Raw genomic sequence first — 21,265 nt, forward strand, 5'->3', positions numbered from 1 at the left:
CCCCGGGGGCCGGGCGCGGAGCGGAGCGGGCGGCGGGCGCGGCCCCCCGCGGCGGCGGCGGCGGGGCGGGGCGGGCCGGGGCGGTGGGGCGGGCGGCCCGGCCCGGCGGGCGGAGACATCGCGGCCGCCCCGCTCCGCGCCCGCGCCGCTCCGAGCAGACGCAGGAGAGCCGCGGCGGAGGGTGGACGGACGGGCGGGAGGGCGGCGGACGGGGCTCCTGTGGCCGGGGGCGCTCGCTCCCTCCATGCGCGGTGCCGCGGGGCTTGCGCAGGTAGGCGCCCGCACTCAGCGCGGCCCCCCGCGCGTTTTTACTCCATCCACCACTTTTTCCCCTCCTTTTTTACTACTATTTTTCCTTTTTACTCTCATTTTCCCCCCTTCTCCGTGTCGGCACCAGGGGCGGGGCGGTTTCGTCCTCCCCTCCCCTAAGCGCCTCTTTCCCTCTCCTGGCAGCGCGGCGGCGGAGCGGAGCGGTGAGCGGCGGCAGCATGCGGCCGCGGGATGTCTGAGGCGGGCGGTGCGCTGCCCCGGCGCCGCGCCGGAGGCATGCGGGCGGCCTGGGGCTCCGTCTGGTGCCTGTGCCTGGCGGCGGCCGTCGCAGGGATGCCGGCGGGGAGGCGGGCCGGCGGAGCGGTGGCGGAGAGGAGCGGCGGGCAGCCGGCAGGTAAGGCAGCCTGCGCGGCCGCGCACACGTGCTCCGCGCTGCGGATCGGTTTAACTCTACGAGCCTCCTTATCGGAGTGCGGAGCGGGGCGGGTGCGAACCGCCGGAGCCGTCTTGGAGAGGGAGTTCGGGACGCGGGAGGAGGCAGCCGGGCGGGCCGGGTTCTTCTCCTCTCCCCGCGGCTCGGGCAAGCCGCAGAGGAGCCCGGGAGGGAAGAACTGCTTTTAAGACGCTGCCTGTCTCCCTTGAGCTCTCTCCCCGCCGTGGCAGTGCATGCAGCACCCCCGGTGGGACCCATGGCTGCGACTGGGGAAGGAAGGATGCCTCCGTAGCGCACATCTTCGGCGCACATCCGAAGTGCTCCGGGAGTTTGTGTGCTTGGGTGGGAGAAGTGAGGAAGAGTCGTTTATAGCTAAGTTTTAGGAGCAACACGAGTTGCGCCGGCTCCAGGCGGGCACACGCTGGATCGCAGCTTAGTAACTGCGGTTGCGCTGAGGAGGGAACAGAATTTCGGGGGAGCCAGCGAAGGTCCCCCCTCGAGTGGCAGCGCTGCGGTTGCAAGTGAAGGAAAGTTGACACGTCGGACAAAAGCTGTTTAGTTTGCTGTTGGGGCTTTCTTAATGATACACGGTGGGTTTGAAACGTGTCTCTGATACGCCTCAGCTGCTACCTGAGTCCCTGTTTACTTTTCAAAGCTCTTTAATGGAAGGCAGCCCCCTCGCAGTCCCCCGTTTCGGGGTTGCATGTACCCGGCAGAAAGTTTCCATTGTTCAGGAAAGGGTTTGAAGCCTGTTTGCCAAAAAAGTGACAGGGGAATAAATGTGCTTCGTGGTGGCTGGGGGGTGGGGGCATTACTTTCATACCCCTTTTGGTTAAAGCTATAAATCACACCGGGGGTTGGTTTTGTTTTCAAGAAAGTCCTAATAAAACACCAGATTCCTAGTGTAACTCGTTTGGCTCATTTTTCACAGCCAAAGGAATTGATTTATGGGGCAACATCTCGGCGACTTGGTCAGAGCAGTTGAGGTCGGTGTGCGGGAGGAAGGGAGCAGCCTGGGCTGGTTGTAGGGGTGGGAAGTGCCAGAAGCGAAGCGTCCCCACTTCTCCTTGGTTTAGGCTTAAGTACGTATTGGCATTGACACTTTAGACAGGGTTGAAGCAGTCGGGTAGGGAGCAACCTCGGTGGTCCCCTGGGTTTCCCCCCACACCTTCAGCCTGTAGCTGGGGGTTGATAATGTGTTGAAGTGGTGCTTAACCCTCCTCGTACTCTTAAGACACCTTTGCGAGTTAAGGCTTTAGGATGCTGTTGGAAATGTAACAAGTGGCACACTCAGAGTTCACACTGAGGGAAACATCATCAGATGTCTGTGAGCTGAGCGACGGGTTGGGATTTCTAGGGGCTCCAGTAGAAATCCTCAGGACAGGTTCTCTTACCGCTGTCAGCTTTCCCCAAGGCAGAGTTGTCACTGTCAACCCCCTCTGTGCTCCTTGGGAGCAGGATTCAGCTCTGTGCAGAGGGCTCCCATTAACGCCAGCACCCAGCGATGTCTCCAAGGGTCACCCCGTCACTATGAACAGGCTGGGGGCTGCGTAGGGATGCTGGTGGCTCTCCCACCGCCACCAACCACGTGTGCTGCGGGGAAGCGTGAAGCTGGTGCTGCTCGCCCAGCTCCATGCTGAAGCCAGCAGCCCCGCAAGCACAGGGGCACCCGCTGCCCATCCGACTTGGGGAGGGAAAGGTTGTGCAAAAGAAACTGTAAAGAATATAAACCCTCAGAGCCAAGTAAAAACACATCTTACTTTTTCAGTCTTTTTGAATTGAATGGTAAAAAGCAAATTCTTTCTCCTAGTCAAATGGGCCGTGGGGTATTGGCTCATTACTGAGGGTTGTTGTTTGCTGGGCTTTGCATTTACAGTCCAAGGCCTTATTTTCCATAAAGGGGCTTGGAAGGATTTTTCCCCAGTGATCTAATTCTCCACACGGGGCTGTGAAGGCTATAACAGCTACTGCTTTGTGCCTATACTCAGCTACATAAAACACACATTGAAGGGAGGCATTCTGGAGGTATGTGTATGTTTGCTAATATGAATACTCGCTATTAGCGGAGGTGGAGGGGGTGCAGGTTTTAACATCTCCGCAGGGAGGTGTTCGGCTGTTGGCAGGAAGGAGGCAGATGGCGGGGCTGTTGCTGAATAGAAGCTAAACTAAAAACACCAGGGGCCTCATCTGGGCTGAGTTTCTCTTCTCTCCCTTTCTCGGGGCTGCTGCAGGAAGAACAATGTCAAATTTCCCCCCCACACCCCCCTTTTTTCTCTTTTTTATGAATGAAAGTAGAGAGGCGAGGCAGGATTGAATGTGTATGTCATTCAGGGGCTATGACAGAGATGATTAGGGAGGTCAGTGAACTCCTTTGCAGCCTTGAGCATGCGGTCACTCTATTCAGCAGCCACAGAATAGACATCAATATAAAAAAGCCCGTCCAATTTGCATTAGTATTCAGATAAAGATATTACTTGGTACGATTTGTGCATGTCAAGTAACGCTGGCTGTTTTCTTAGAGAGCAGACCAACTGAAACAGGAGAGTTTTGCTTTTAAAAACTTCAGATAACCGGCGTGTCTCCTGTGGCTGGTTTGTGTGTGTCTGTCTGCATACGGTGTACGGGGAAAAAGGGAATTTCTGGGCTTCTTAGGATTCGTAGTGCACTAGTTAGCTGCTAAAGCTGTCTGTGTGCATTGGAAGAGTTGTATAGAGAGCCACTAATGTCTGAGCAGGTTTGTGCGGGAAGGGGAGAGCTCTTCCAATCTGTCAGGAGCAGGAACTGAAGTTCCCTTGTGCAGCACCGGAGTCAAATTGTCACTCAAGTGTTACTGCCCAGGTGGATTTCAAGGCAAAAGGATGGAAAAGGGTCTCTTTCGGGGTTTTGCTTAAGTTAAATGGGAGGGCATGTACCAATTCCTATGACTCTTGTGCTTGGGAAGAACTGGTGATGAGCTGGTTGAGGTGTTACTCTTCATGAAACTGGAGGCAGCCAGGCTCTCATAGCCTTTCGGCACGCACCCAGCAATGGGTCCGAGGTGTAGGGTATGGTGATCTGCGTCACTTTGCTTTGTGTGTTTGAGCATTTCAAATTTCACCCTGAAATTAAAGAGGTATTGCAGTGAGTCCCAAATGGCACCAACCATTCCTGGAGCTGTCCTCAGGATTTATGTGTTAAAACCCCCTGAAAAGAGTCTCTGATATATTGATGGTGCTTCTTACTTTTGCTTGAGACCAGAAATGCTTTAGATTCAGTGGGCAGCTATGGGTGATGCAGTTCTGAGATTAAAAGTTGATCTATTTGTTCTCATTAACAGCTACAAATAAAATCTTTAATGTTGAGATTAATATATTTTACTGAGCGATAAGGAACATAAGTAAAGGATAATAAAATATGGCTTATATAAAAATCTATTTCTTAGCTAGCAAATAGTGAGCTACAAAGTCCATTCCAGTAGAGAGATAGACTCAATATATTTGATACTGGCTGTATAGTATCAGGTCTTCTGCACGTATTGACAAGGGTCACTCCAATTAAATTGGATGGTTTCTTTTCTCTTTTAATTAAGACTTTATTAACAACCACTGAGTAGGGAACGTGATGAAAGTAAATCTGAAAATGGTATAGTGAAGTGTTGATCTGCTAATTAAATCACACAATTAAGGCAAGCCATTCTGACCAGCACAGTGACTGTTATGACTCCCTCCAACAAGTCTTCAGTGCTGTTTGGGAAAGTGTACCTGTCCCAAAGCCTGCCTGAGCGTGGGTTTGGAAGTTGGGCAAACACTAAAGAAGTCTTGATGGCTGCATCACCGCTGCATCTGGGCCGTTTCCATCCAGTGGGACCCAGTCTGCTGCCTGGACAGAGCTGAAATCTTGTGTGAAGCTGGAGGAGGACTTTCCCCCCTTTATAAGGCTGGGAAACAAAACATTTCTTCTTAAAATATAGTCAATAAAAGTGAACTTTGACACCCAGCTCTGTGCTTAGAAAGCTGTCCTCCCTGAAAATTTACTGCGTACATCTGCTGTTTCACTTGGAGACCCTAAAAGACAGGGAATCAGCCCAGTTTCTGAGCAGTTATTAAAGCTCCAGGTTACAAAAGCATTTGACCAAGCCATTTCTGACAGTGATCTGTCAGCTGGCACACAGAGCTGTGACTGAAGGCATTAGCTGAACTGTAATTTCAGCTAAGGTTTTAGGGCATGGCCTGCTGGTTGGTTTTTCTGGCTGGTCTTTCAAGCGTGTAGGGTCCAGTGCAGGAGCCTGGGTATAAGCCCTTGGACTTCAGAATAGGTGAACAAGTGGCTGTCTGGTTCTCATGGAATCAACTAGGTTGGAAAAGACCTTTAAGATCATCAAGTCCAACCGTTACCCCAGGACTGCCATAGTTTAGCTTTTGGCAATTTTTAGTATATGTGGGGTAGACCCATCAGGAATATTGCAAATTCAGATATTTCTACTAAAAATAGCAGTGAAATTTGCTCTCCAGTTTGGTGACTTTCTCCCAGCTAGGTTGAACCTGATACACAGACAATCAATTAAACAGACTTTAATCTGTTTTCCGTTTGAGTAGCTTTTTCTCCTGTTTCCTAGTCTACTACATGCTTGTAACTTCTCCTGTGTCTTGGGAGCTTGTTTGGCTCTCCATACCTGTTTCTTTGTTTTTTTCTGATCCTTCAGAACCCAACCAAAACCCAGATACAAACCCCAGCTTGAAATTGCCTGCTGACTTAGAACCCTTCTAGCCGTTTGATAGGGTGGTTTGATGTTTTGGTGTTTGCCATTTCATCTCTTTTTAATACTGATTAGTTAATAAACTTTATTCTCCTTCATGTACTAGGCTGGATGCCAGAGAGGATGGTGGCTTGGTAAAAATTTGCCTCACGTCCTTTTCTTTGCAGCAGATGGGACTGTGGTTCAGCAAAGCCAGTCATGGTATGTGGAAGCGGTCAGTCCCTGTTGTTAGGGGGGAGTAAATTCGACAGCACCCCCATTGCAAACACTGGGCTAAACCCATGTCTGAAGACACGTACGATACCGAAGGCACCTTAAATACCTTGTTACACCCTGACTGCTTTTCCCTGGCCTCCTACAGAGCTTATCAGCTTACTGTTTGCTGGTCTTTTGGCTGCTTATCTGGGGATCTTGTAAAGAAATATGTACTTTTTCTGACTGTCCCAGTGCCCCCTTTCTGGTACGCTCGCAGCTCAGGTTGCCAAGTGCCGCAGATATGATTTAAAGCCCTGAATGTGTGAAGAAGGGCTTTTATTCCTGCGGTGAATGCGGTCTTGCTGGTGTGCTTACCCCTGAAGTGTCTGCTCCTTGGCTTGAATGACCAGGAAGTTTCTGTAATATCAAAAGCAAACAAGAACTGTGAGATACGAGCTGAGTAAAACCTTTGGTAAACTTAGTAGTTAAAATGTGAAAGGTAATCAGGTGTAAACCTGCCCTGTTATTCTGATAGGCTCTCCTGGGGAGGTTGTTGCATTCAGGTGGATAGGGACTAGCCAGGAAGTTAACTTTTTGTTTATTCCTGTAACACTCAGCTTATGCAATGTAGCAAAGCTTTCTATTTAATGAAGAATATAGCAGCACAGTTGAGCAAGAAAACCTTTCTCCAGTAACTGCTTCAGCTTCAGATGTGCTCATCTAAAAAAGGTGTGGTATTTATTGCAGAGGAGGAGGTAGGTCTCGTGTGCTGGCCTTGCTTTGTCAAATCTAGAGAGCAGAGGAAGATAAAGACTTGGTTAAATAAAGAGGCGATATTAAAACTTGGAAGGAGATTTCTTTATCACGCAGAACTGTATGCAAAACAATTACCATGTGCTTACACGCTTAGCATCTGTGAGATGTTGGGGCTGTGCCATTTCTGCAGGTTGCGAGGGGTTAAAAGTGTTAATGACTCAGAAGTGAGAAGGGTTCCAAGTTTTGGGGTGAGGAAAGGACGAAGTCTAGGATCACTTTCTGCAAGCAAGGGAAGTTCTGCACGCTGTGGTGTGTGCTGAAAGCACTCTTCCCTGGGAAGGGCACAGCATGAGAACCCCAGCGTCTGTATTTGCACCCAGGGATTGTACTGTGCACTATTGAACCACTTGCAAGTGTCAAGCTGACACATGGCAGTGTGTTGGTTGGGTTTTCTGTCCCTCTTTTACCTAAGGAGCCAAGTATAAGGCATTTAGGGAAAGGAAATAACAGGCGATCATGGTGCACTATGGCATGCCAGAGACCCACAAGGCTGGCTTCCCAACTCCTGCTGTTTGATAACTGATGAAAGTATTTATCAGCTTGTTTTCATTTAATGTAGAAAATGGAGTGTTTTATAGTCGTGCCTTTATTGCACCAAACTACCTTGTGCTGTTCATAAGGAATCTCGCTAAACTATTTCAGCTGATGTAGTTAAATCAGTGAAGCTTTGGAGACCAGATCACTGCTAGGTGATCTCTTGGCCTTTGTGGAGGTTGGGGTGCAGACATGGTCCCCGTAGCAGGACCCATATCGTGGAGCTGTCTGGTCCCTTGTGTTTTGCTGATGGTGGCTCTACAGAGGGACTGGTGGGGTTTCATCATGGCCGTGGGGCAGAGGAGATGATGTGAAGTCCTGAGGCTGTTTCAGTTCAGGGCTCCATGGGGTGTTCAGGGTAACTGCATCACCCTGGACTGACTACTTATCTCCTCTTACTCCCCCTGGGGAAGGCAAAATAGGCATCTATGGAGGCTTTTCTTTTGAGGAATGGTGAGCTATGGGAGAAGTTCCTGAATTCAAATGATGAGTCCAGCTTTTATCGACCTTATGCATTCCCTGTCAAAAAAAACCCTGAAAAGCTCCCAAGAATTGGATTTTTAATTTTACTTTGATGCTTGGCAGAGCTTGTAAAGATCCTTCATGGCAAGCTTGGCCATGGGTTGTTGCTTTGTTTAGGGGTTTTGCCATTCTCTGCTGCTTGTAGTCCCGTAAAAATAATAATGAGGTCCTGATCTTGCGCCTATTGAATCCAAAGCAAAAAGCCCCCATTGATTTCCAAGGGAGCAGGCTGAAGCCCTTCACAGATCGTGGTGGGAGCAGCTATTTAGCATAAGCAGGGATTGTTTGGGAAGTTTTCTAATGACCCAAACATTTTAACAAGCAGAGGAAACTCGGCGAGTAAAAGGGCTCCCCGCTTTGGGGGTGGGGAGATGCCTGGTGCTGCTTCATGGGGGCAATCCCTGGAGCCGGCTCTCTGACCTTCCCTTCCTCTCACCCTGCTGTAAAGCCAGACCCTCGCTTCCCATCTTGGGTTTTATAACTGCGGCTTTGGCGCAAACCGGCGGCAGCATCACAGCCCAAACGCGACGGTGACGACCTGAGGCAACGGTGATGGTCACTGTCCGGCCGCCCCCCATCACTCTGGCGCAAGTCCTGCCTGGAGCCGAGCCGCAGTGCCGGCCGCCGTGCGCTCATGCCCCATCCTTATTGCCATTATATCAGTGTCGGCCGGCATTAGCCCCTAGTGCTGTGATCTGTGGGCCGCACAATGCGCCGGGGAAAGTGTTAATAATCCCCTGCGGGGGTCCGCAGCGAGCCGGGGCCGAGCCGGCTTTCCCTGCACCGAGACCCTTGCACGGGGTAGGAGCCTGTGAGGAGCTTTCCCGGCAGTTTATGGGCTGTCAAAGCAGGGGAGAAAAGAGTTTTCTCAGAGGACTGGGGGTTTGTTTTTTCATATCCCCCTCTTTCATGTGCAAGACTCAAGCAGAAGAAATCCCCTCCCAGCAAAGTACTTGAGCAGCTTGTTTGGAGGCTGCAGGTCTTGAGCCAACTGATGATTTGATCTTCGTTTAGGTTTTAATAACTTGTCTATATAGATTCCCCCAGGCAAGAGTTTTGTTCCTAGCCAGTAGCAGGATCTGTGCAAGATGAGCCTGTTGATTCCCCAAGATGTGCTTTGAGAGATGGGGGGTATCAGAGCTAAAAGTGAAGGGGAAAAACCAGTTGCAATGGGAAGATTATGAGTGTGCCCTGACAACCAGCATGTGCAACCAAAGATAAATCCTCTGTGAGCCTGTCTTTAATTAAAAGAATGACTGGAATTAGGCAGAGAACCATCTCTCCTGATCTGTATCATGTGTATCTCTATGAATAAAGCATTTCTGGGGAGGGAGAAGAGAAAAACACCAGATTTTAATCTTCCTCTGGTAGCCAATACATCTGCCTTTTGAAAGGGCATATTTCTCCCTGTCTTAGAGTACCCAGGCTTGTTGACAGTAAACAACTGTCACTTGGCAGTTTATGAAAGAAGAATGTTTGAGAAAACATGTCCAGTTTACATAGTTATGTTAATAGGCTGGGGATTCAAGTGGGGGGGGGACTGGTAAATGGAGGTGCATAAATTAGCTGGTATTTACTGCCCTAAGAGATGAGCTAAGAGTTAAGGGGTGGAGGGAAAGAGAAAGAAAAACCACATGAATTTTTACAGCCGGTGTGTTATGCATGGCTTCTGTGAAAGCATTATTATTTATTCCAGGCAAAACTCAAAAAGCCTCTTCTTTTTTTGCTGTGTGTGGTGGGTTGGGCCCTGGGAGGCCCCTGGGTGGGATGTGCCGCAGGGCTGGGAGCCCAGCACTCCCACTGACCGGCCCTAATGCTGCTTCACGCTCCACGGGCAGCACTTAGACCTTGCAGCAACCCTGATGCGTCCTTAGCCTTTGCTTCGCAAGGGTGATGGGAAGAGGAGGCTGCAGGAAAAGTCTGCCCTCCCAATTTGTGCATTGATTAATTACAGAAAGGAAGGGGGAAAGCAGCAATAAGGAACAGCAGATGGTGTCCTCTCTGCATCCCTGCCTCAAGTTGCTACAAATCCATCACCCACCTTCTTCAGAGTTACAACACTCATGAACGTAGTGAGTGATGAGCGAGTGAGTGCAAAGCGTTGGTTCCAGCTCAGCATTGGTGGCAAAAGCATAATGAGTGAGAGCCTGATGTCAGGCACTTGAGATCTGTAATTAAGCATAAAAAACAAGTTTCAGGCTTTCCATTCTCCTGATTTCCCTGGCCTGGGAACAAGAGTATAAGCGGCTGTTGGGGAATGCTGGCATTAGTCTTGAGGATACTGGGGTAAAGCCACCTCCCTTCACTCTCAGCTCCCATTCTATCTGGGTTACAGTATAAATGCAGTAGATGCTGTGGCGCTTAAGTAAATAGTGTTACAGATGCTCAACCTTACTTTCAGCCCTGAGTATCTTAGAGGCAGCACCTCAACAGCAGCACCTTCTCTTCCCTTCATTCCAGTTAGAGCAGAGAGAGCTGCAGGAGCAAATGTGAACATCGTCCATACTCTGGGAGTATGGATGAAAGGGTCACAGTTTTCTTTTGGCCAGTGGCTCAATTAGTATTGCAGTTATTTGGACAAGGAGGCGAAGGAAACCCAAACCTGAAGCCTCCTGCCACAGAAATGCTTTGCAATATGCCCAGACAAAAAGGAAAATAACTCCTAGAAAGTGTTTATGATTTGTACTGGGGCTCCAACCTGTGTTATTATTTCACGAAGGAATGAGATTTCAGTCTCATTTTTATGTGTAGGCTGTTGGCATCAGGGGATCTGGGGGGAAAAGTCTTCATGGAGGGATGAGAACAACACAGGGACAGACAGCGGAGGGTTCTCCTGTGCCCCATCTCCCTTGGTGCAGGGACAAAAAGGGGCGGGTTTGTACCTTCCACTGGTTCCTACAATGGGTCGAGAAACTGAGCTGTCTGCCTGGGTCTGGTGACCACACAACGTAAATCCTTCCTGTGAGGAGCTCTCAGCAACCCGAACACCGTCATCTTGTGGGTGGAATGTGTTAGTCCTGGCAAAGAAGGGCCTGAAACCTCCTCAGGTGCTTTCAAAATAAGTGTGAATGTTTGAAGTGGAGATTTTCTTCCCCTCTGTCCCCCTCCTCCCAGTGCATAGGAAATGCAGTGCGGACAAACAGGGCAGTCTTTGCAGGAATAACTTCACCCACTGCTTGAGCCCGGTCATTTTAGGGATGAAAAAGAACTGTTGGAGGACCAGCATAGTGTCTCGGGGCAGATGGGAAGACGAGATGGCCCTGCATTAGCCACCCACCCTCTGAAAGAGAGTGGAGGGGCTGGAATGCTGTGGGCAGCTCTTGTTCCATTTATGGGTGTATATGTCAGTGTGGATAGGTACAAATACACGAGGAGGTTGACCAACCTCCTTTGGTGCCTGACTTTCAGATAAACCCAGCCCTTGAGTGGCTGCTGGGCTCATTTTTCGTTGTACATATATTCTATCTGCCGTAGAGAAGTGGCTGTTTTATTCTCCCTTGGCTTGCCTGTTGCAATGACCATCCCTGCTGTCACAACAGCATCACCTCGGACACTTGGATGCTTGTTCTCAGGGAGAAGAAAAGTGTTGGGAGGGGGGGGAAGGAAGGGGAAAGCTGCGTAAATCAGACTGTAGAGGATAGGGCAGGTGTACAAAAGTGGAAGGTCTCTGGTGCAGGTAGGACCAGCCATGTCCTGCTGCAGGACACTGGAGAGGGCCCTTTTCCTTATGGTAGCATTAAGATAGCTGTGTATAGGGACATCTAACCTGCTTCTGGTAATACAGGAGACTAACGTAGTAGTTTGTAGAGATTATTTGGGGGCATTAAAACTGCTTGAAGGCAGCGGGAACCAAGACATGCATGACTTCCTTGAACTCTCTCCTAATTTATTACGTGCAGTCCAAACCCCACCGTAATAGATACGGTTGCAAGAGACCATTAAAAGGTCCGTTCTGGTGAACCCAATGCCCTGCTGTTGCTGCTGGAAATGATAAACCGCTGTGTTTGGGTCGGATGGTATGTGATGCCCTGTGTGTGTGCGCGTATGCATGGAAGCTGGTAAGTCCTGCTAATTTAGGGATTGTTTTCCAAGTCTGTTTTCCATAACTCAGCAGACTTAATACAAATAAAGAACTGACCAAGTTTCCTGTGAAAAGCACAGAACAAACGCTAAGCGTGGGATTTGAATGAAGAAAGGTGAAAACACAAATGTATACAGAACAGCAAGTCAAACAAGCTGAAAAAATATTGTAAGGTTGATTTAACAGAGCAGTGAACTCAAAGCTGTCTAATCCCTTTAGCAGCCTTCTTTAAAGAGGAGAAATAAAGGAATTCTCAACATCTACTTTTCTTTTGCTATCTTTCCCAACTCCTAATAATAATAAGGATAAGACTTGAGTTTAGCACAAGGACAAAGTGTTGCAGCTTCAGTTAGATGTGCTTTCTAAATAACAAAACCCATTTGTCATTCGTGACTTTAGATTAAAGTGGATCAGGCTTCCCAAAAGGAGATTACTGTTAAACTTCTCCCAGCTTGGGTACCTGGCACCTAAATCTTGCTTGAGGCACTGAAATAACAGGCTTGGTTTTGAAAGATGCTGAGCCAGGTCAGGCTCTGCATTTAAATCGCTTCAGCACTCTCAAAATCTGGCTATTCATTTTGATGCCTAGATATGGATTTCTGGGCTTAATCACCGGCCTTTGCATTTCAAATGTTTGACCTTTGTTTTCTTTACTAAGTACGCAGACAGAGCGGCCCCCAAATTGTTTTGTTTTTCCTTTGACACAGCCGGAAAGAGCCAGCAGAGGAGACTTGGAAGTTCTGCGTCTTATTACTGAGAAACGGGGATCTTTGAAAAATACCATTTTACGTTACTCAAGGGAAACTTGCAAAAAAGAGCAATATTTCCTCCTTTTCATTCACGTGAACATGATCCGCCATATATCTAAACCCCACAATCAGTTGGAAATAAACCCACCCAAACTACCCTAAACCTTTGCCCTCTCTTAATCCATGTACAAGAGGGTGGGGGTTTTTTGAGATGTGCTTCCCCCTCCTGAAATAGAGGCAATTGATAGGCTCATAAACAAATACCAAACATTAAGTCCTAATCTCCATATAGAGGAGCCTGACCCTTTTTATGGCGAGAGAAGGTAGAGGGAGGAAACGGGGCCAGGAGTTTGAGCTTTAATGCTTATTAAAGTTTTAGTGGGTGGGAAAATGCAATCAATAAATTCTGTTTAATGCCTCGACACTGGTGTTAGTTTTCACGAGCTGCATTGGAGGGCAGTTTTCATTTTGAAACTAGGACACTCGTAGTTGGAATGACAATTAATGGGGAGTGAATATGGTCCCGGTTGGAAGCCGGTTTTGTGAATAGCATGAAAACTCCCCCCATCTCCCGCCTTGGCTCTGGAGTGGGGTAGCTTCCGTTTTTAATTAGCAAACCAGGCAAAATTTAGCTCATTGAGTCTTTCTGCTCCTTTGGCCCAGTGGATAACATGGATTTCTCCATCTTGCTGTCATGAGGCTGTTCTTTTCATTTTTCCCCTTCAGTTTTGGTGCAGGGAGGAAGGGGGGGGCTTCAGGATACTTAGGATTAAAGTCATTGTTTGGGGGTATTTGCAGCCAGCTGCCTGCATTAAATGAAGATTAGAGGAGCGCGCATTAAAAGTGCAAGGGAAATGCAGAGGAGCCGGGATTTGGGAGCTGCATAGCTGTGAACCGAAGGGGAAAGGTTGGGGCTTTATGGCAGATTTCTTCTGATGCCATGTGATCTCAAAGCCCACTTGAGAAAAGCATCACAAGTACCAAAAAAAGCATCACAAGTAACTACCAGGGCCAGGCCTGCCTGGGAATTGTGAAGGGACCATTGTAAAGGTCTTTGCACCCGTTTAAAGTTCATATGATGTAACGGTAAACTTATGGGCCATATGTATTGCTTTAAAAATCATCTACAAAAGCACTAAAGAGGTGGTGAATGTTTTGCTAGAATTCACTGAATAGGTGAAAACTCATCCTGGAGGTCAAACCTCCCAAAACAATGAATTTTTGAAGGATTTTAGGAAAGAAATGTGGGTGTAGAGGAAGAGCCCAGAAGAAGTAACTCAAAGGAATTACTCAGCAATGCGTGCTGATCCTTTTAAGGATTTATTAGGAAGTTTTAAAGTATTTCCAAAATTTCAGTTTCTTTATGCTTTGTGGAACACTCACTTCTGTAATCAATCGTTCTTGGTGCTAATTGCTTGGTACACATTACCTACAAAGACCTGCTGGGTAACCTGGTCCAGCAAAGCAGGAGGGATGGCATGTTGCACTGATGCTGAAGAGTATACGTTTGGTCATAGGACTCAGTCTGGCTCCAGTGGAAGCTGGGAACAAGCTTTGCCCAGTCCATTGGGGTGCTGGGAAGCCCTCAGTCTGTGCCTCAGTTTCCATAGCTGTCTCCACTGGCTTCGGAAAGGGGTTGCGGCAGCTGCTTGCTTTCTGCAATGCTGAGGTTTCTTGGACACCCTCAGGCATGAGGAGCAGGAATGTAAAACATCAGCCACTTTGTGGTGGGATCTATGTGTTGAGATCAAGCTGAGATGCCCCTGCTGAGCTGTTCAAAAGCTGAGGCCAAGTTGGCCACTGTTCTTCAGAGGCAGACACTAAAAGGACGGTGACCGATGTGCACAGTGTCTTGTGCTCCACATAGGTTCAGCCCAATGGGTGTCCTGTCACTCTGCCTTGAGTAGGGAGCTGTCTGGGTTCGCCACGCTTGGCCACTGTGGTTGGGTGAGGAGGGCTGTGTGATGTGGCTGCAAGGACGCACTCGCTTGTGTGCCAGGCTGAGACTGGTGTCATCCCCACTGCAAGCCTGGGCTGCTGAGATGTGATAACAACTCATTGATGGCCCCCTCTGGAGTAAAGCACAAAGGCTTCAGCAAGGGGGACAGTAGGAACCATCTGCATGGTGGGAATCCTTGAGGTGATTCAGCATCTCTTGCAGGACACATGGAACAGCACAGTGCGGGGACCTCAGCATCCCTGCGCTGCCTGGCCTCTCCTCCACTGCTCCTTGTCCTTGGGGACCATTGATGAAGTAGAGGATGTTTCATATCTGTTCTTCTGTTTCTGGAGAAGGAATGCAGAGCTGTGAGATAGATACAGGTGGTGGTTGCCTTCCCTCTGGTGTTCTGAGTGGGGAACCAAGGAAAATACTTGATTGCACAGTCTTGCCAGATTTTAAGAACTCCCCATCACTGCCTGTTCCCTTAAGCCCGCAACACCCCAGCCAAAGGCTGTCCTTGGGACAAGCCCTGGGCTCTCAGCAGCAACCAAGGCTTTGTGTCTCCTGGGTTTTTTTACATTCCCATTTTTGTTGGGTGTAGCCAGGAGACCCCTTTGATTTGTTCCCTGTTGTGTTTCCTTTCTCTCCTCAGGGCTTTTCAAGTGAAATCCAGGGAAATCCTCCTGGCCAAAGTGTTTCTGTAACTGTTTTAGCTTTGTGACTATTTATTTCTTCTTCTAACTCCCAGCATCTGAATTGGGTGATCTGAGAAAACAGTCCATTAAAAGGAGGATACTGTAGAGTCCTCATGAATCCTGTTTTCTACTTGGCCGGTGGAACAGAAAGCTAATTGCCAGTAGTAAATCCATTCAAAGGAGGGCTGGAGGGAGGGAGAAAAGCTAATATTCCTCCTTGAATGCCATTTAATCTCTGAAACCTTTCATGCAGATGTAAATTAGGATTTGCACAACAGAGTCAACAGTTGCTCCCTAGATAAGGCAGATTTGCAACATCTGCTTTTTCCATTCTAGAGGCTCTTCCAAAGTCGCAGTCGGGGATAGCCAAGCTAAACACTGGAGATTTCTCTTCCTCTCTTTTCCATAATCTCTTGTTTATGAAGCAAGCTGCATATGATAGAACTAAACCTGGTTATTGTTCTGCTAATTCACTAGGAAAGAAGTTTGCTTTCCTCGTAATACAGACCTAAAGTAAAAACCCCACTGGGTGGTAATAGAGCGCAGCATATTTGTTGCATCTTTGGAAGCGGCGTTGTCTGGTAACAATTACATAGGCCACTGCTGTGGTAATGAGCAGTTTACCTTGCATTATTATTAAAAAAACTACTTTTAAGTTTTTCCAGATCCAACCCTCCTCTGCCAAGGGAACGCATAACCAGTGAAAGTTAAAGTGGCATCTTCAAATGATGGAGGCAAGCCCTTTTCAGGGGTGGTTTCCTAAAGTCACATTGCCTGATCATGGCTTAGGGTTTACAGAGGCAACCAGATATTTTTACTCTTGCTGTGATATGAGCCCCATTGAGCAGGGTTTAGTGGTGGAATTGGCAGCCCTGGGGTAGCAGTTGGATGTGATGATCTTAAAGGTCTTTTCCAACCTAGCTGATTCTATGATTCAGAGGAGATAACCCAGCTGAACACCATTACAGGAAATGATACTGCTTTGGCAAAGCATCCCATGCTGCTGTGATTGCTAGAGAGAGCCTTCATCCCTTCATCCCAGGATGGCTGCAGCCTGATGCTGGGAAATGTGCTCTGAGAAGGGGCTTGACCCTGGAGGGGGAGACAAGAGTTGGAAGAGAGAAGACAGGATATAGCTATTTCATATAATAGTTATATATCTAAAATCTAATAGACAATATCATAAGCACAAAATACTATATATAATATTATGTATGTATTATATTTTGCTGTGCCAGGCTGGTGATGAGCTTTTGGGGCAGCAGAGCCATAGCCAGGCAGGGATGCTGCAGAAAGGAGAGGAGGCTTTGCATAAAGCACCACCAAATACCCACATATCAAAACTACCCCATCAGCTCCCACAGTGCAGTGAGGGTATGTGGTGACTGTAGGTGAGCTCGCTTTGCTGTGGGGGCCGCTCCCTTGATCTTATCTGCCCTGAGAAGGCAGGTACTTGGATAAACAGGCAATCCCATGATCTTATCATGCCCACCTCTCACAGGGCTGTTGCTCAGTGCAGAGCCTGGGGCTGGTTTGGTGGTTTTCAATATGCCCCCGGGGCCTGTCTGCCTCTAGGGAGATAGAGGGAACAGGGTCATGGCAGGGTGCTTGGAGGGAGGTGGCAGTGGGCCTGCCTGTTGTCCCTCCTGGCTGCTTTTTAAAGTAAGGCATGTCCCAGTGAATAGGGTTCGTTCTGCAAGGGAAGTGTTTTATTTGCCTTCTGGGGTTTGCTCTTCCCAGTGCAGAAATACCTAGGCGAGCTGGGGAAGCAGCCCTATGTCATAAGTAGCCACACAGGTGTTGGGAAGAACACTGTTGTAAGGGGTGAACAATACTATAGGCTCCTATTAATACAGGTGGAACACTTACTTAAACTAAACCAGGGTTATGCATGCATAGAGGACATGGTTCTGGTCTATGTGCTGTTTGCCATCACGGCCTTGTTCACTGATGCTGGAAGTTTCTGCATCCCTCCAGCAATTAGCCACCAACTCAGTGGCTGTGACTACGAGCCCCTTGGGAACGGGATACCAGACACAACAGGAGAAGGCTCTGGCATGGTTGTTTCCCAGTGATCCTGTAATATATCCTGTCACGGTGGATTTGGTGCAAAAAAATGCATAGAACAAGAAACAGTTCTGAATTAACCTGAAGAGAGAAATACACGGAGTGCTGCTATGTTGCTGCTTGTTAACATGCCAAATGCAGCTTGTCCAGCTTGAAAAGGGGAAAATATGATCCTCTTTGGAATGAAACTCATTCCATTCCAGCACTGGGCTCTGAAGCAATCCCGAAAAGCCTCTCTGGGATTGCCAGAGTTCAGGGTGGGGTGAGGAATATCTTGCTGATAGTTGACTGAAGGTTGTGTGCCTTGAGCCCTTTGTAGTGGGATGTTCTGGGTTGTGTGGTGGATGTGCACAGCTGCAGGATCCTCGCTGAAGGAGGAGGGTGATGATGATGCTCCCACCTGAGCAGACCCTCGGGAGCCTCCCAAGTACTTTGATGTTTGGAAAAGTGGAATCGTGGGAAGCTATTCCAGGAAGAAAAGCACAAATGAAGGGAAACAACTGGATAGGATGTCCTGGATCCAGGTCTCGGCACCCTCCAACGTGGTGTGGGGCTCTGGGGCCCCCCATCTTATAGAGCCTCTCATAGGCAGGGTAGGCATTGGCTGCCCAGTAGCAGCCTCCATGCTTTTTGACACAGGACCCAAGGAGGGCCCCAACCAGGCTCTAGGTTGGCTTGGAGTTTGGGGGGGTGGGGGTGCATAAGCAGCTCAAGAATATCCATCATCCTCCACCTCTCTGTCCTTTTGTGCCTAAAATGTATATAACTGCATACTCCCCCCAGTTCTTGAGAGCTGCTACGTTACAACCAAAGTAAAACATTTCCAGGCTCAGCCAGAAACAAGTATTGATGTCTGAGAGGAGCAGACATCTGATGGAAATACTGACACACTTAAGCACTTGGAGCTGTGAACCACACAGAAAGTGAATTATCACTGGGATGAGCCAAGCAGCTACAGAGATGAAGTATCTTATCCTTATAAGTGAATACATACAAAAGCATTTTAACATAGCTGGGCCAGCTGCTTCTCATTGTAGAAGGTGCTTCCTGACTAGTTGCTGCCTTTTTGCTCTTCTGAACAGCTTAAAATATGTCTCTCTCTGTACCATGTTTGCTGTGAGCAGCAGTTGATAATGCTGCAAGTGCTGATCTGCATCAGAAGCACCTCTTGGTGATTTTCAGCCCGTTGCTGCTTGGATTGAAGTAATAAATGGTTGCATTTTAGTCATATCTTGGGAGTCCACAACCTTGATTGTCTACTCCTCTCTAAGAACCTGCTAAAGCAGCAAATGCATTAATCCCTGCCTTGCTGTGAAGTGATGGAGTGGGTTCCTGTAATCCCTATGTGATTTTACTCCCGGTAATTTATCCCGATGTGTTGTGGTTTAACCCCAGCCAGCAGCTCTGCCTCACATAGCCGCTTGCTCACTCCCCCTGCAGTGGGACTGGGGAGAGAGGCAGAAGAATTACAGTGAGGAAGCTTGTGGGTTGAGATAAAGACAGTTTAATAGGTAAAGCAAAAGCTGTGCACACAAGCAAAGCAGAACAAGGAATTGACTCATCACTTCCCATGTTCAGCCACCTCCAGGACAGCAGGGCTCCATCATGCATAACAGTGACTTGGGAAGGCAAACACCGTGACTCCAAATGTCCCCCTTCTCGACCCAACTTTACATGCTGAGCATAACACCATACCGTATGGGATATCCCTTTGGTCAGCTAGGATCATCTGTCCCAGCTGTGTCCCTCCCAACATCTTGCGCACCCCCAGCCTGCTCACTGGTGGGGTAAGGAGCAGAAAAGGCCTTGATGCTGTGTAATCACTGTTCAGCAGTAACTAAAACACCCATGACTTCTGCAAGTCAGTCTGATGGCTGGATGCTTGGCCTCAGAGGGGGCAACTTCGTGTTTCCTTGACGTCTTGGTGCCTCTTGTTGAGAAGTTGTTGGAAACACGAGCCATGTGCAGCTGGAAGGCAGGAAGGAGGTGGTGGGCTCTGTGCACCCAGTAGGAGATGTGAGTTCTGGTTCCCTGCTTTAAACTCCAGCTGTTCTCAGCCAGCAAAGAGGGGAGCCTGTGTCCACTTTTGGATGTATCACTATATTTAAAAGCTATGTGAGGAATAAGAGTAAAATTTCTTTCTCCAAATCCTAGTTGGGCAAAGTACTTAAGCACCTCAGTGTACATTTAAGTGCTTTGTGGAGGTCTCCGGTTTGGATCCTGTTTATTTTTGAAGCCATAAGCATATAAACTTAAATTTGAACAGCTGTTTAAAGAAGTGACATTAAAATCACTAGTAACATTCTCCTTTTAATTCACCACACTGTCTTTCTAGATGCTACTCCCAGGGAGTAAGAATAGAAGTCACTAGGACTGGACTTTGCATTTAAGCATCTTGAGGACTGAACTTTGTATCACACTATCTGCTGGAAGGACTGAGAACAGAGATGCTGAAATAGAGTTGTCAGAAACAAGAGATGATGCTCCTTCCCACAGAAGAAGCTTCAGACCCCAGTCATTCTGCTCTGAGCCTAAATTGAATTTCCTCTTTATTTCAGCATTCCCTAATAATGTTTTATAGAATCAGTCTGTCACTTTCTCATTAACCCAGGTTCAATATGGCTTTCAGAAAAGAGTGTTTTCCTTTTAAATGGCTGAACAGTGCGCTTTGGTTTGTACTTAGTCTGGGCTTGTTCCTGTTTGGTAGGTTTGTGATACAAAAGCCAAAATACACAAGTCTTGATCATTTGGCAAACATCTTGGGGCAGACCTGTGTATTTTGTATGGAGGGGTTGTGCAGCTGCATGGGGTTTGTTTTCCAGTAGATGAAAGTAGCAAGAGCTGCCATCAGAGTCAACAAGCAAAGCAAGATCAGTACCCATCGTCCTAGTGCAGAGGTGCATGCAGGGCTTTTTAATTGGTAGCCAAAGTTGGTACCATTGAAAGAAATCCTTATAGTCTAGAAGAAGGAAGGAAAAAACCTGAAAGGAACAGTTAAACCAGAATGTTTCTCAGTCATATTTTCCCTGAGGATATAGTCCGGTTGGGAAGAGACCATGAGCAAACACTCAGTGTCTCAGCAAGTGCTGGTCTGATACGAAGGAGATGCTGGGTATTCATCTTCTTTTTCTTCTTACTAAAAGTGTATGCTTTCAGGGAAAATCTGTTCATTACAAGGAAAAAAAAGCAACACCCTCAACCTTTGACTGTAGGAATACCACAGCATTCTGGCCAAACCCAAAACTATTTCAGTGGGAAATGCTGCCAGGGTATCAGAGCAAAAGTTCTTTGAAACCCCAATGAGTGTGGGCTTTGCCTCCTGTGAGACGATACCTCCCATGAAATACCACATTTTGGGGCCCCTGGGATTCTTCATTTCTACCCTGCAAGGCTCTTGACTGAAACATTTTGATATTTATAACTTTTACATTTCCACAAGAATGAAAACCTGCTCGACAAGAAAAGCAATGCATTTTTCTCTTAAAAACGCTCCAACTCTTCCAGTTAATGGCAGAAGAGCAGCATGAAGCCAATGCCTCATCCTCAGGTATTCAGAGCTGCTGTAATTATATTGGTTTCACAGTCAAATTGTAGTCTATGAATATGCTTAAGCTGCAAAATTAGGATCTCTATCTATATTGCATTACTATCAGAGATCAACTCAGGCCACCTGGATTGTAGGATTAGGTTCAGACTTACCCGTCTTGAATTACTTTTTACTTGCTAATCACGTAATCGTAGCATCAAAGTGCCTTCATTGTGGAATAGGATTCCACATGATACATACTGTACAAAACCAAGACTCTTCTGCCTAGTGAAGCGTAGAGCCTCGAAGTTGGTATAAGCCAGAAGATAGAGATGGGGCAATGCCAAGTGGAAATGTTGGTTAGCAAATACAAGGTGGGGAGAATAACAGTCTTGCTGTTGATCTAGCTGGGTTGAGGATAGCTGTAGAGAGCCTGCTCTTCCTTATTAAACTGGTAGAAAGGATAAATAAACCATTCAATGTCAAGAATGAGTTTACATGTCACTAAAATGAGCCTGAGGACCATCAGACGCAAAAACCAGACTTTCAGCATGCCCCACATTCCTCCATGAGGAGACTTTTGAGCCTGAACCTTTCCTTCTGTATTTATCCTATGGTAAAACAGATTCTTCACCATGTGTCAGGGTTCGCTTTCATCACTCTGGAACATCAGGAACAAACTGCTGCAGCTGGTTGATAG

The 21,265-nt window shown here is 47.7% G+C and overlaps 1 protein-coding gene across 7 annotated transcripts in view; it reads left to right on the forward strand.

Moving 5' to 3' along the window:
• The first annotated feature begins 453 nt into the window (after window positions 1-453).
• Window positions 454-21,265, forward strand: part of FGFR3 (fibroblast growth factor receptor 3) — a 56,385-nt gene continuing 35,573 nt past the window's right edge. For 6 of the 7 annotated variants that reach the window (XM_061359799.1, XM_061359800.1, XM_061359801.1 and 3 more), the window contains exon 1: window positions 454-664. In XM_061359799.1, coding sequence (XP_061215783.1) covers window positions 502-664 — 163 coding nt within the window. In that variant the 5' untranslated portion in view covers window positions 454-501. The remainder of the gene's footprint in view (window positions 665-21,265) is intronic. The other variant, XM_061359804.1, reaches the window with a different exon arrangement.

This window comes from Neopsephotus bourkii, unplaced genomic scaffold (assembly GCF_033783945.1).
Source record: "Neopsephotus bourkii isolate Nb327-2 ecotype Australia unplaced genomic scaffold, CSIRO-AGI_Nbou_v1 NB_994, whole genome shotgun sequence".
In the NCBI taxonomy this organism is placed as follows: Eukaryota; Metazoa; Chordata; class Aves; order Psittaciformes; family Psittacidae; genus Neopsephotus; species Neopsephotus bourkii.